This window comes from Carassius auratus, chromosome 6 (genome assembly GCF_003368295.1).
Source record: "Carassius auratus strain Wakin chromosome 6, ASM336829v1, whole genome shotgun sequence".
Classification (NCBI taxonomy): Eukaryota; Metazoa; Chordata; class Actinopteri; order Cypriniformes; family Cyprinidae; genus Carassius; species Carassius auratus.
In genome coordinates, this window is record NC_039248.1 from 14887122 (window position 1) to 14901334 (window position 14213).

The 14213-nt window shown below is 37.4% G+C and overlaps 1 protein-coding gene across 1 annotated transcript; it reads left to right on the forward strand.

Moving 5' to 3' along the window:
- The first annotated feature begins 801 nt into the window (after positions 1-801).
- LOC113098012 (uncharacterized) lies at positions 802-12919 on the forward strand. Its single transcript, XM_026263014.1, has 7 exons — positions 802-926; positions 1869-1939; positions 2243-2554; positions 3121-3438; positions 3859-3984; positions 11796-11838; positions 11999-12919. Exons 2-7 carry the CDS (start codon positions 1876-1878, stop codon positions 12000-12002), a joined length of 867 nt encoding a protein of 288 aa, XP_026118799.1. The 5' UTR covers positions 802-926; positions 1869-1875; the 3' UTR covers positions 12003-12919.
- The last annotated feature ends 1294 nt before the right edge of the window (positions 12920-14213 follow it).

Below are 14213 nucleotides of genomic sequence, written 5' to 3' on the forward strand. Positions count from 1 at the left end.
AGGCTGTAGACTAATACAGGCTGTCAAAAGAGGCAACGAGGTTATTAAATAAAGTGCAATACAGTTACTATGTGTCACAGGTTACAATCATCAGTAATTTCTTTTATGGGAAAATTTTGATTTTGAGGATATTTTGGGCAGAATGCACATTTAGTAGATAGGGATGTTATAATCTACTAAAAAGAAGTTACGTTTTGTAGTTTACCTCAATTGGTGAAGTAAGGAGAAAGGGCAGTATAACAATATTTATATAAAATAAAAATAAAACATTAGTACACATATGAACAAGTAGTTAACAGGTGCTTTTTTTAGTTGATTATTATTATTATTAAAGCTCATATTTTTTAATAATAATAATAATAATAATAATAATAATAATAATAATAATAATAATACATTTATATATAAGCGCCTTTAAAAGTTCATTCTAAAAGCGCGTTACATCTAAAAGGATACAAAGTGTAAAAGAAAGAAAAAAGTACACACCAAGTAATAAAAAGTGACCTCTAGATGACAGTAAACAGAAAATAAAACAATAGCTTATACTGGCCTATTGCCGAGTTATTATAGTTAATTAAAACAAATAAATATACTAACGCAAGTCTCCTTATAATTTTTAACATCATATTAACACACAATGACAGCCGCATGTAGGCCTACCTTAACTTGCAATCAACATTCTTGTTATTCGGTTTTAATAATGTATATAGCCTACTTTATAAATAGGCTACATTTTTTGTTTTGTTTTTTTTTTGCGAGGGGAAATGGCGCCAATATTTCATAACAAATGTAAAACCATGATATGGTATGTAGCATAGGAGTGGCTAAAACAGTCATATTGAAAGTGAAAGCGCTCAGCGTTACACAAAGCCTGTCCTTCGTGCTGCGTTCGGACTCTCCTTGTCCATTTGAAGATCATTTACACAGTAAGTTTTCTCTACTGTTTTGGTCTAAATCCGATTGTGTTATATTCGATTATTCGTTGGACTGAACACTTTATAAGCAATGGTTTAGCTTATGTAGGCTAAAATCTTATATAAACAATGAGATCCAATACGGCTTAGAATAACTAAAAGAGCGGCGGATTTGGGCATAATAATAGAAAGTGTATCTCTCTTATGCTTATTTGTCGTGATCGATGGCTCTTAACATATTTGGTATAGTTTCTATTAATGCGTTCATACACGGAACTGCGCGTATGAAAACTGTTTGTGCGCATGCGTTAAAATAACTTCATGAGAACAGTCTAACTTAACACTAAAATACATCTGGCTTAACTCTTGCTGTTGAGTTGAACTATTGTTTACTCTTTAATAAATGAATCAATCATTTTTCATTAAGTGGTTTAATACTTTGTTAAACGGTAGAATTAAAAAAATATATTATTCAAGGAAACAAAAAATTATCAGCTAAGAAACAATATGATTATAAGGCAGCTTTATACACAGCTTTTGGTTTTGTGATGTTACATACAGTGAAAATACAAAGAATATAGCCAAAACGTATAGAATAAAACTGCAGAACATACTATGGAGAATGAACAATTCTGTTAATGTTACGTTTAATTTAATGTAGATATGGAAGTAAATGCACAAATAAATATTTCGGTGGTTTCTGCCGATGCTGTGAGGAATCATTCTCCAAGGTTTTTTTTATTTTTTTTTTAGAATGAAATATTATTATACATATGCTTTCTGAAAACTAGTCCAAACTTTTCAGATAGGAATTTACAGAGATAGGGATCAGTCTCAAAAGTACACACAGACACACACACACACACACACACACACACACACACACACACACACACACAGATCGTTATTGCTAAGTCTATTTTTCTTTTCTTTTTTTTTTACTTTTCATTTCAGAGTAATCATGTCTTCGGTGAAGGTTATTCTCGTAGTTTCTCTCTTCGTCCCTACTGTGATGCCCAGTTCAGGTACATACTTTAATAATACACAGATTAATTGCATCTGCTGTTGTTGAGTGTTAAAATGAACTTTTGGGTATAAGAAATAGGAACACAGTGTATTTTTCTTTGTGTGTAAATGACTCTTGTGCTTACAGCATTTTATGTTCCAGGCTCAATAAAATTTAAGTGTCTTATACTGTTATTTTTTTTCTCTGGATAATCACCAGTATGCCACAGATAATGTCATAAGAACTTTACTTGTAAAAAAAAAAACATTACCTCTGAAGTAACACAATCCAAATTTTATGTTTGTAATTTTGTGTTCAACAGATTTGTTTAAATTGGAATGCCGACCTACAGCTGGAATTCTTGCTCAGACCACAGTTATCCGATGCTTTTTCAAAAACATCAATGATATTGAGATAGTTGGTGTTATTTTAAAAAAAGCTGAACAAAAGGATCCAATTTTTACTCAAGAGGGTTCAGAAAGATCAGGAGATCCACGCTTCAGTCTTGAAAACATAAAAGTGGGACCATCTCTGCTAATATCTAACACAATGTTTTCTGATGATGGCGAATATCTGTACCGTGTTGTAACGGACAGTGGTGAAAAAGAAATACAATTTAGCATCAGTGTCACAGGTGAGATTTGATTTCTTTTCTTCTATAAAACATATATTTAATTAGCATAAAACGAACATATAAAACTATATATATATAGGTGTGTGTGCGCACTCTTGTTTTTGTGACATATCAGGACACAACTCTGCATAATGACATGGGTATGACACAGGTATTACAAGGAGAGGGTGACTTATGAGGACATAACACATGTCCCCATTTTTCAAAATGCTTATAAATTATACAGAATGAGTTTTTTTTTTTTTTTTTTTTTTTTTTGGAGAAAATACAAATGCACCAAGTTTCCTGTGAGGGTTAGGGTTGGGTGTTGGTTTGGTGTAGGGCCATAGAATATACAGTTTGTACAGTATAAAAACCATTATGCCTATGGGATGTTCCCACTTGCGTGTGTGTGTGTGTGTGTGTGTGTGTGTATATATATATATATATATATATATATATATATATATATATATATATATATATATATATATATATATATATATATATATATATATGACAAAAAATAAATGTAAGCACAATGCCTTGCAAGTATTCCAAGTAATCATTGTTTTTTCTCAATAAAGCAAAGTACAAGGATCCTGTCGCAAGCACATGGCCTGAAAATGTAATTGATGGAGGACCTGCCAGCCTTTACTGCAATGCTACTGATGGATACCCAGAAGGCTTCATCCATTGGTTTGACCGTTCTGGAAGCAACTGGACCGTAAATTCGGAGCTGACAAAAATCCCCAAGAACATCAATGGTGTAAAATCTGTAGCTTTGTCTAGCAAACTGACTTTCAAGTCTATCACCTTGGGCCTGGCACCATTTAGATGCATCGTCTTTAATAGCAAATATGTACAAGATGGAGAAAACACACTGGAGATCACATCTGCTATAAGTAAATAAACTTTTTTTTATCTCTATGAGTGCTTACTTTACATAGCAAGCAGGTTGTGCAACAAAGATAATCTCAACAAGTGTTCACATTATCATATTGCAGTCTGTGAAGATATGTATTATTAAAATGAAAGCTTTGAGACAAAGAACATTGAGATTTGAATTGTATTATATTACACAATTTCACTGGTATCATTGGAGTCTACAGTTTTCTTAGTAATGCAGTTTACAGTAGTGTAGTAACAGTACAAGTAGTAATATAGGAGTGACACTGCATCAAATTAGTTTACTCGAGATATCTCAGGTTATTATGAGTCAACAGATTTCTAAACCGTGATTATATTTTAGTATGTTATATTTTTACAACACTGCCATGGAGAATCTGTGCTTGTGTGAATTGTAAGTATTTTGTTCCTTCCAGGTAATGAAAATGAACATTCTTCAGGATCTAATATGAAAAACATTGTCGCTGGTGTGATGGTCATTGGATCGCTTATTGTTGGCCTGCTGTTTGCTCTGTTGTGTTTCAGAAAAAAAAAAGATGAGCGTGAGTATACCTTTAACATTCATACTAAGAGTAACAAATTATCTACTTATATTTACTTATATTTATTTTATATAACATATACATTTTGAATATGTATGCAGGAAGGATTTTTTAAAACACAGGCTATTATTGCTTACTTATTTGGTTGCTTAAAAGGGAAGTGTGGCAATGCTTAAATTTAAAAAGAACAAGCCTAAGCAGAGAGTCACTTCCTATCATGATGTGCTAAATTTATTTAAATAAAACATGACTGTCATGAGTTTGTTAAAATGCATGTCAACTATGTTTTGTGAGATGGAGTTTTCACTTCTCTAAACTTTATTTTTAATCTCATGTTAATCTGGAGTACCTTGAACATAATACTGAATCCTTCATAACTCCCAAGAGTCTTTAGTTTTATCAGATTTGAGTGCAAGCTGTGAGATCGACATAAATAAAACAGGAACAAAAACTTTATGTTTATGTTTTAGTTACTTAAATTAAAGGTGCTGTAGGGAACTTTTGTAAAAAAATATTTTTTACATATTTATTAAACCTGTCATTATGTCCTGACAGTAGAATATGAGACAGATAATCTGTGAAAAAAAAAATCAAGCTCCTCTGGCTCCTCCCAGTGGTCCTATTGCCATTTGCAGAAACTCCATCGCTCCCGGTAAAAAACAACCAATCAGAGCGGTGGCCCGTAACTTTGTTTGTGTTCAAAATGTAGAAAAGTATATATAATAAGCGAGTACACCATGAATCCATTTTCCAAACCCTGTTATTGGCTTGTCCTGAATCACTAGGGTGCACCTAAAATTAAAATTTAGATAAAATTCGATAAATAGATTGCTTCAGGGATACTGCGGCGGAGTAACCCAGTACCTTTGTGATTCTTCATAGACATAAACAGAGAGAAGTAGTTCCGGCTACGATGTTCTTCTGCAAGACGCAAGCAGTTCTGTTTATTAACCGCTAGAGCGTCAAAAGTTCCCTACCGCAGCTTTAACTATGTACGGAACCTCTAAGCGGCCATGCATTATTACTTTTTTCCTTCATGTTTTCTCGTTATAACGACTTAATTTTCTCGTTATCTCGTCAAAACGAAAGTTGTTTTCTCGTTATAACGACTTAATTTGTAATAATTTTCTAAAATTATATATTATATATAATTTGTAATTTTTAGTAGTCATTATATGCTGTGACAGATATCATGTGCATTACAAGCTTCTGTTGAAAATAGCGTTCATGTGTATGTGTAGTGTAAGTGCGTGTGCAGAAAAAAAAATGATTACAACATTATACATTAACATTATACATATAACATTATAGAACAAAACTGAATTAAATGAGTCTATGCACTTTACATATACATCACATTTCTCATCAATATGATTAACAATAAAGATTAATAATATGGAAAAGAGGCACATCACAAATAGCCTACATTGTTAAATCCCATCCCGTCATTGTTAAAGATAAACAGAACATCTCCGCTTATTAACTATCTATGATGATTCGTGTACCCAGAGAGACACAGGAGAGAGAGATCCAAAAGCAGGTATGCTTTATTAAGGGGTAATCCAAAATCGAGTTCAAACAATCCAAGGTCAAAACCAATAACCAGTCCAAAACAAAAACAAACAAAGGAAAGGAAAGGAAAGGGAAAGGAATGGAATGGGAACTCGGAGTACAAGAAGGCAGGGATGAATCTCGGGGAACGAGAAGGCTGGACATACGAACGTTAAGGACTCCATTCAAACAACAGGGAAAGACTGGTATTTATAAGGAGGCTAATGACAATCAAATGCCTGCACCTGGAGTGCAATTACTGTGAAGACAGGACCAGACTAGAGGAATTCTAGTGCCTACGGTGAAGTGCCTAAGGGGAAGTGAGCCCACTAGTGGACACCCAGGGAAACAGAGACTAGACAGCGTGACATTACCCCCTCCTCCACAGAGCAGCTGCCAGATGCTCCACCCGACCCCAAGGGAAAACCAAAGACACAAAGATGCCAGGAGGGAGGTGGAGCGGCGGAGGATCAGGGGGAGGGACGGAGGGCCAGATAAAATGGTAAACAGAGACAAGAGGACCAGGTAAAATGGGGAAACAGAGACAAGAGAAGTGCAACACAAAACAAGGAGTCCTGGAGGGTGGTGGACCGGCGGAGGATCCGGGGAAGGGACGGAGGGCCAGGTCCATAGTAGGAAACAGAAAGAAAGAATCAGAAGAACAACAAAAAATAAACACAAAAACACAAGTCCAAGAACGACATCACGTGACGCCCACCAGGGCGGAGCAGAAGACCACCACGTCCATGTGGTGGAGACCGGAGTCCCCCAGGGCGGAGCAGAAGACCACCACAACTGTGCGGCCGAACCAGACTCCCCCCAGGGCGTACAGAAGACCACCACAACCGTGTGGTCAGGGCGGAAGCCCCCCAGGGCGAAACAGAAGACCACCACAACCGTGCGGTCAGGGCGGAAGCCCCCCAGGGTGAAACAGAAGACCACCACGTCCGTGTGGTCGAACCAGACGCCCCCCAGGGTGGATGCAGAAGACCACCACATCCTTGTGGTCGAGGCAGAAGGCCCCCAGGGCGGAGCAGAAAACCACCATATCCATGCGGCCGGACCAACAGGAGGACAAGTCTGGTTGCGCATGTCTGAAACATAGAACATGAACATGTTAGGGGTAGCCTCCGTGGCCACAACAGGTGCTCAGAGAGTTGGACCGAGACATGATGAGTCTCTGGAAGTTCCGCAGAGACGAGGAGAGACTCTGGTAGTTCATCAGAGCCGTGGAGAGGCTCGAGTAGTTCCACAGAGAAGTGACAAAACTCTGGTAATCCCATGGTGTTTATACTGGATTCCAGAAGATCGGTGCTGACTTGACTCTGCCTATGAAGATCAATGGTGACTTGCCTTTGTTCATGAAGATCAGTGGTGACTTGCCTTTGTTCATGAAGATCACTGGTGACTTGACTCTGTCCGTGAAGATCACCGGTGACTTGACTCTGTCCTTGAAGATCACCAGTGACTTGACTCTGTCCTTGAAGATCAACAGTGACTTGACTTTACTCTGAAAGGTCAACGGTGACTAGCCTTGACTCTGCAAAGTCCATGGTAACTAGTCCTGACTCTGGAAGGTCAACGGTGACTAGCCCTGTTTCTGGAAGGTCAACGGTGACTAACCCTGACTCTGGAGGGTCCACGAGCACCTGACTCGACTCTGGAGGGTCCATGAGCACCTGACTTGACTCTGGAGGGTCAACCGGAACCTGACTCAACTCTGGAAAATCAATGGGCACCTGACTCGACTCTGGAAGGTCAACCAGAACTAGCCCTGACTCTGGAAGGTCAACGGTGACTAACCATGACTCTGGAAGGTCCATTAGCACCTGACTCGACTTTGGAGGGTCAACCGGAACCTGACTCAACTCTGGAAGGTCAAAAGGAATCTGACTTGATTCAGGAGGATCAACTGGAATTTGACTCGACTCTGGAAGGTCAACAGGAACTTAGCCCTGACTCTGGAAGGTCAAGGGTGACTAACCCTGACTCTGGAGGGTCGACGGTGACTAACCCTGACTCTGGAAGGTCGACGGGGACTAACCCTGACTCTGTAGGGTCCATGAGCACCTGACTCAACTCTGGAGGGTCAACCGATACCTGACTCAACTCTGGAAAGTCAACGGGCACCTGACTCGACTCTGGAAAGTCAACGGGCACCTGACTTGATTCTGGAGAATCAACTGGAATGTGACTCGACTCTGGAGGGTCAACGGGAACCTGACTTGATTCTGGAGAATCAACTGGAATGTGACTCGACTCTGGAGAGTCAACAGGAATATGCCTTGACTCTGGATCTGAATTTGCTGTAGCCTGGAATTGAACAACTGGTTTCGTCTGGTCAGAGGAGAACTGGCCCCCCAACTGAGCCTGGTTTCTCCCAAGGTTTTTTTCTCCATTCTGTCACCGATGGAGTTTCGGTTCCTTGCCGCTGTCGCCTCTGGCTTGCTTAGTTGGGGTCACTTCATCTACAGCGATATCGTTGACTTGATTGCAAATAGATGCACAGACACTATTTGACTGAACAGAGATGACATAACTTAATTCAATGATGAACTGCCTTTAACTATAATTTTACATTATTGACACACTGTTTTCCTAATAAATGTTGTTCAGTTGCTTTGACGCAATGTATTTTGTTTAAAGTGCTATATAAATAAAGGTGACTTTGACTTTGGATGGTCCACTGGAACCTGACTCAACTCAGGAAAGCCCACTGTAGCTGCCATCCTGTGCAGTGGCTCCAAGCTGGTGGCCATATTGTGCAGTGGCGCTGGGTTGGTAGCCATCTTGCACTGTGGTGCTGGCTCAGCAGACGTGACATGAACAGTCCCTGGATCAGCAGACGTGACGTGAACACTCCTGGGAATCTCTAGGATCTTTGACAGCATGGAGAAATAATCCAAAACATCTCGGCAGCCATCTTGGGCGTTGGCGCTGAGCTGGCGGCCATCTTGCACCGTGGCTCTGGGCTGGTGGCCATCTTGTGATGTGGAGCTGGGCTGGCATCCATCTTGCCTCGTGGCGCTGAGCTGGCGGCCATCTTGTGCTGTGGTGTTGAGCTGGCTTCCATCTTGCCTCGTGGTGCTGGGTTGGCAGCCATTCTGTGCAATGATGCTGGGTTGGTGGCCATTCTGCGCAGCGGCGCTGGGCTGGTGGCCATCTTGTGCAGCAGCACTGGACTGGCGGCCATCTTGTGCAGCGGCGCTGGCTTGGCAGACTTGCGCCTCCTTTCCCCTCACCATGGTGAGACGGCGGTTCCCAACCGAACTCAGGGTCACCAGTGGGCCATATTGGAGAGTGATGCCGGACCTCCTCTCGACCACTCACTCCTGAGCGACCTCCCCTGGTCCCAAGGAACATGACCAGGCAAGTACCTTCGAACCCATTCCTCACCCGCTCGGTGACTGGGGAGGAAATAGGAATAGAGATACCGCTGGATCTCTGTGTTTGATGGAGTCCTTCTGTGACGATTCGTGTACCCAGAGAGACACAGGAGAGAGAGATCCAAAAGCAGGTATCCTTTATTAAGGGGTAATCCAAAATCGAGGTCAAACAATCCAAGGTCAAAACCAACAATCAGTTCAAAACAAAAACAAAGGAAAGGAAAGGGAAAGGAATGGAATTGGAACTTTGAGGGCAAGAAGGCAGGGATGAATCTCGGGGAATGAGAAGGCTGGACAAATAGAACGGTATGGACTCCATGCAAACAACAGGGAAAGACTGGTATTTATAAGGAGGCTAATGACAATCAACTGAACCTGGTGCAATTAACAGGAGTGCAATTAATGTGAAGACAGGACCAGACTAGAGGAATTCGAGTGCCTACGGTGAAGTGCCTAAGGGGAAGTGAGCCCACTAGTGGACACCCAGGGAAACAGAGACTAGACAGCATGACACAATCATGTGCCTCAAAGAAGCACAAATAGAGATATAGGTGCAAACAGAATACAGTGACGTAAACCTTGGATTTGATAAGCAGTTATTTTATGACACATAATGTGGTGGTGAAACTCATGCATCTAGCAAGGATTTAATACAGAAACTATATTGATTCAAGCATTTAACATTTATGAATTAATTAAATGTCAGTAATGAACAATGCTGCACAAATTATAGAGATCATGAGGAAGGTCCGCGTACAGTAAAGTGGATAGTGTACAACACCCCATCAGTTATATTCCGTTCTATAGTGCCACCTGCTGGCGCAGTTTTGTAACTTCTTAAAAGAACAACTTTTGTGATGTCGAAATAACGAGAAAATTAAGTCATAACGACAAAACAACTTTTGTTATGTCAAGATAACGATAAAATTTAGTCGTTGTAATGAGAAAACTTTCGTTATGTCGAGATAATGAGAAAATTAAGTCATTATAATGAGAAAACAAGAAGGAAAAAAAATTATAATGCATGGCCGCTTAGAACTTCCGTAACTATGCCTAATTAATTAATGAATGAAGCATTTTGATGAGCGTGCTTTTGCTCTTTTTGATGAGAGTACAAGAAATGAGAGCACATAGAAGGAATTCTGCCCTTTCATGATGACATGCAGGGCCATACTTTATTTTTATTTTTATTTTTTAAATAATTAACTTTCCGAAACTTATACAAACCCTGAAGATCATGTTTAGCATGAGAATCCATCTGTTTCGCAATAAATATGTCTGAATGCATGAAATAGCATTAGACATCCCCTTTAGAGGGATAGTTCACCCAAAAATGAAAATTTGATGTTTATCTGCTTACCACCAGGGCATCCAAGATGTAGGTGACTTTGTTTTATTCAGTAGAATACAAACAGAATTTTTTTAACACAAACCGGTGAAGTCTGTCAGTCTTATAATTGATGTGAATGGGAATCACAGCTAAAAAAAAAAAAATTTACAAACCAATATACGAACCAAATAATACCCTGCGGCTTGTAATGATAAATTGATGTGTAAAGACACAAAACGATCATTCTGTGCAAGAAACGGAACAGTATTTATATTGTTTTTACCTCTAATTCATGTGTCTCTCAAGTGGACCATTGACATGTCTAATTAAGATTGTAGATAGCGTGTCAATGGTCCATTTGAGAGATAGGTGGTAGTAATGCACTTATAAGTGTGCCATAAAGAAAGAAGAAGAAGCTTGAGACCTGCTTGAGAACGCGCTCAGGAGGACACCTTTAGGATAGTTCTAACAGTTCGGACATTGCGTTTATCAGAGGTTAAAAATTATATAAATACTGTTCTGTTTCTTGCACAGACTGATCGTTTTGTGTCTTTAGACAGAAATGTATTATCACGAATCACAGGGTTTAATTTGGTTTATGTTTTTTTTTTTTTTTTTTTTTATGTTTTAGCCATGTTTCCCATTCACATCAATCATAAAGTCAAAGTCACCTTTATTTATATAGCGCTGTAAAAAAATACATTGCGTCAAATCAATTGAACAACATTCATTAGGAAAACAGTGTGTCAATAATGCAAAATGATAGTTAAAATCATAAGACTTACAGACTTCAATGGTTTGTGTTAAAAACACAACTCCTTCTAATGAAGAAACAAAGTCACCTATATCTTGGATGCCCTGGGGGTAAGAAGATTAACATCAAATTTTCATTTTTGGGTGAATTATCTCCTTAATGCTATTTAAAAAATATAGAATTGACAGTAGTGATATCATATAACTTTTCACTGAATTTATGCATAGATGTTAGATGACATTCCACCCATCCCATTCTAAGCATGTTCAATTTGTGTGATTTTATTTGTAATTTTTTAAAAAAAAAAAATTTTATTTTTTCTTAAAAGTGGTGTTTGGTTAAACATATATTCTGTATTTTTGTTTCTGTTTCAACTAGGCCTATTATTTGCACATTTACATTTTTTAGATTTGTTTCCCTTTTCCATTCAGATGTTTAATCTGAGTTACAATCTGTGTAGATCTATCTGAAAGCATATTTTGTGGGAAAGTACAGAAACTCTGGCTCATTCTGAAACTCTTTCTCTTACTATCACTCTCACACTTACTCACTATTGGCTGCTCTCACGATGGACAGCCGGAGTGGATTATAGTTTATCTGGCACATGTTTTAAGATAATTGTCCTTTCTAACACAACTCTCTTTTTCTGCATGGACTTGGACCTGGCACTTAAAAGTGCTGTAGCTTGTGCAACCCCTGTGACTGGAATCAAATACAGCTGTATAGACTAAGCTAATACATTTAGAATTTCTTATCAATGAGTAATATATGAAATGTTGTTTTTTAATAGGCCCTTACACAAAAAGCCCTGAACTGGAAAATGGTGACAGCAGGTAGGCCCACAGATCAGATTTGTGTTTAGGTTTAGATCAAAACAATACTAAACATGGTTCAATATTACTTAATAGTTTTCTATTTATGATGGCCTATATGTACAGTTATACGACAGAAATGTTCACTTTCTGTTTGTCTTTTCTTTCCTTTTTTTTCCAGATGAAATTGAAACTATAAGCCTTGATTTTCATATGGACGTCATCCAGCAGCCATTTGACTGAAAAAAAGTCATAAGGAAAATGGCAGCTGTTGGAATAACGACAGATTTAACAATCAGTTCTCTTTACATTTACAGTCAAATGTGGGTTTAGAGAGCATGTACACTAATAGCTGTCAAATTTATTACTACATCAATGTAAACACAGAATCTTATTAAAGATGCTATTGGAGTTTTGATGAAAATTATAGGAAAGATTTTGCAGTGTTTTTTTTTTATTATTATGTTTTTCTGGCTGTCAAGGTTAATGTAAAATTGGCTAAATATGTCAATGACTTTATAACAGTATCCAGTTTATACAAACAATAACAAGCAATATTATTACTGTTTAATTTTTGTTTCTGCTTTCTTAAACCTGGTCAGAAATCATTCATCAAGGTTATTTTAAATTAACAAATTTAACAAAGGTAATATCCAAATCTAAATACAGTTTTGTAAAAACTGTTTTGTATCAATAGGTTGTTTCTCCTCACTACTGTCACTTTTGGCTTTACTCTCGGCTTTATTTTTCTGTAAAGCATCTTAGTAACAACAATATTCATGCTTATTAAGTAAGCGTTATACAAATACATTTGAATTCAATTTAGTTTCTCACCTTTTTACATAAAACATAAATAAATAAATAAATAATCATAACTCAAATAAAATGTAAGTAATTGTGTCTGTACTGCTGCCATTGTATCATTGGTCACTTATGCTTCACATAAATGATAATTCAACTTTCGTTTTCAGATTCTGTTCATTTAAAAGTGAAGTAAATAATGCTTTATTTGTAATGTGGAGATTTGGCAGCAAGCACAGCAACTTTTGAAAAAAAAAAAAAAAAACTGTGTACCAATAAAAGGATTGGTTTCTGTGAAAAACAAGGAATGCTGTGGTTTTGAAGGAGGAGGGGTCAGGATTAAGGATGTGTGTGTTTTCTCTTGATTTGGAATAAAACTATAAAAGATATGCTTGTTTGTAAAATGTAGCTTGCAGAGAAACCTTGAATCTTTAAGAACTTTATTTTGTATGTCTTGTTTTATTTTTAACCTTTGAAAAATAAAAAAATGACATAAAAAAATGTCATTTTTCATTGTCTTGCTAAAAACAAGAGGCAGTGGGCTATCTTCCATGGAATAATGTATAACATTTGTGGTTTACAGTATAGCTATCTGACCTAGTTTCTTTTTAGTCCATTTTTTTTTAAATGGTTATTTAGTAATACTGTACAACAATTACTCATTTGTTAACCTAAATAATTAATTACCTAACATTAACTAGCAATATGGAATTCATATTTTTACATATACTCATTTTTTATTATTATTTATTATGCATTTACTAATGTAAATTTACTAATGTATCTTCTTTTGTGTTCAAAATAGGAAAAAACTTAAGGGTTTGGAATGTCATGAGGGTGAGCAAATGATGACAATTTTCATTTTTGAGGTGAACTATTAAGTCTAAGATTCACTGAATAGGCTAGAATAGGCTCCCTCTTTTTTGGTGTCACCCACCGATCTGGAAATTCCCATCTCTTTAATGCAAAAATAAGAGGCTGCGTTCCACTCCATTTTTAGACATACATGTCCTGAGCACTTCCCACAGAGAAATCTATTTTGAGATAAGTTCCACTTCGTGAAGTGGAAAAGGGAAGTTTATTTTGACAGACTCTCTGCCTCTCGATTTTGAAAGAGGGAGCGAGTTTGCTTCATATGCACACTTCAGGCAGCTTAATAGACATCACAGATCATGATGAATTTATCCCCACTCCAAACAACTCTATAATATATAAATTATTTTTTAGCATATGTCAGTGATTCTTGAGACATGGGACAAAACATGTTCAGCAATTTTAACTACTATTTGGTTGAAAAATACAAATATTTTCAATTGTAAATGATATGGGGGATTAATAATAGAGTTCATTTAACACAATTATCCCCTTCAATTTAATTTTATCATTATTATGTGAAATCTATGACACTTACTCACTCGTCTTCTCACTACATCTAAAATTCACTACTTCTCACTACATTCACCTCTGCAGAGTATCAGTGTCAGGCTCTGGTAAGTTTTATGGTTTTAGAATATTTTAAAACATAATGTTAATTTCCCGTTTCACAACAATTATTTCAACACCATCTTCCAGTTTATTTGAAATATTTAGTTAAT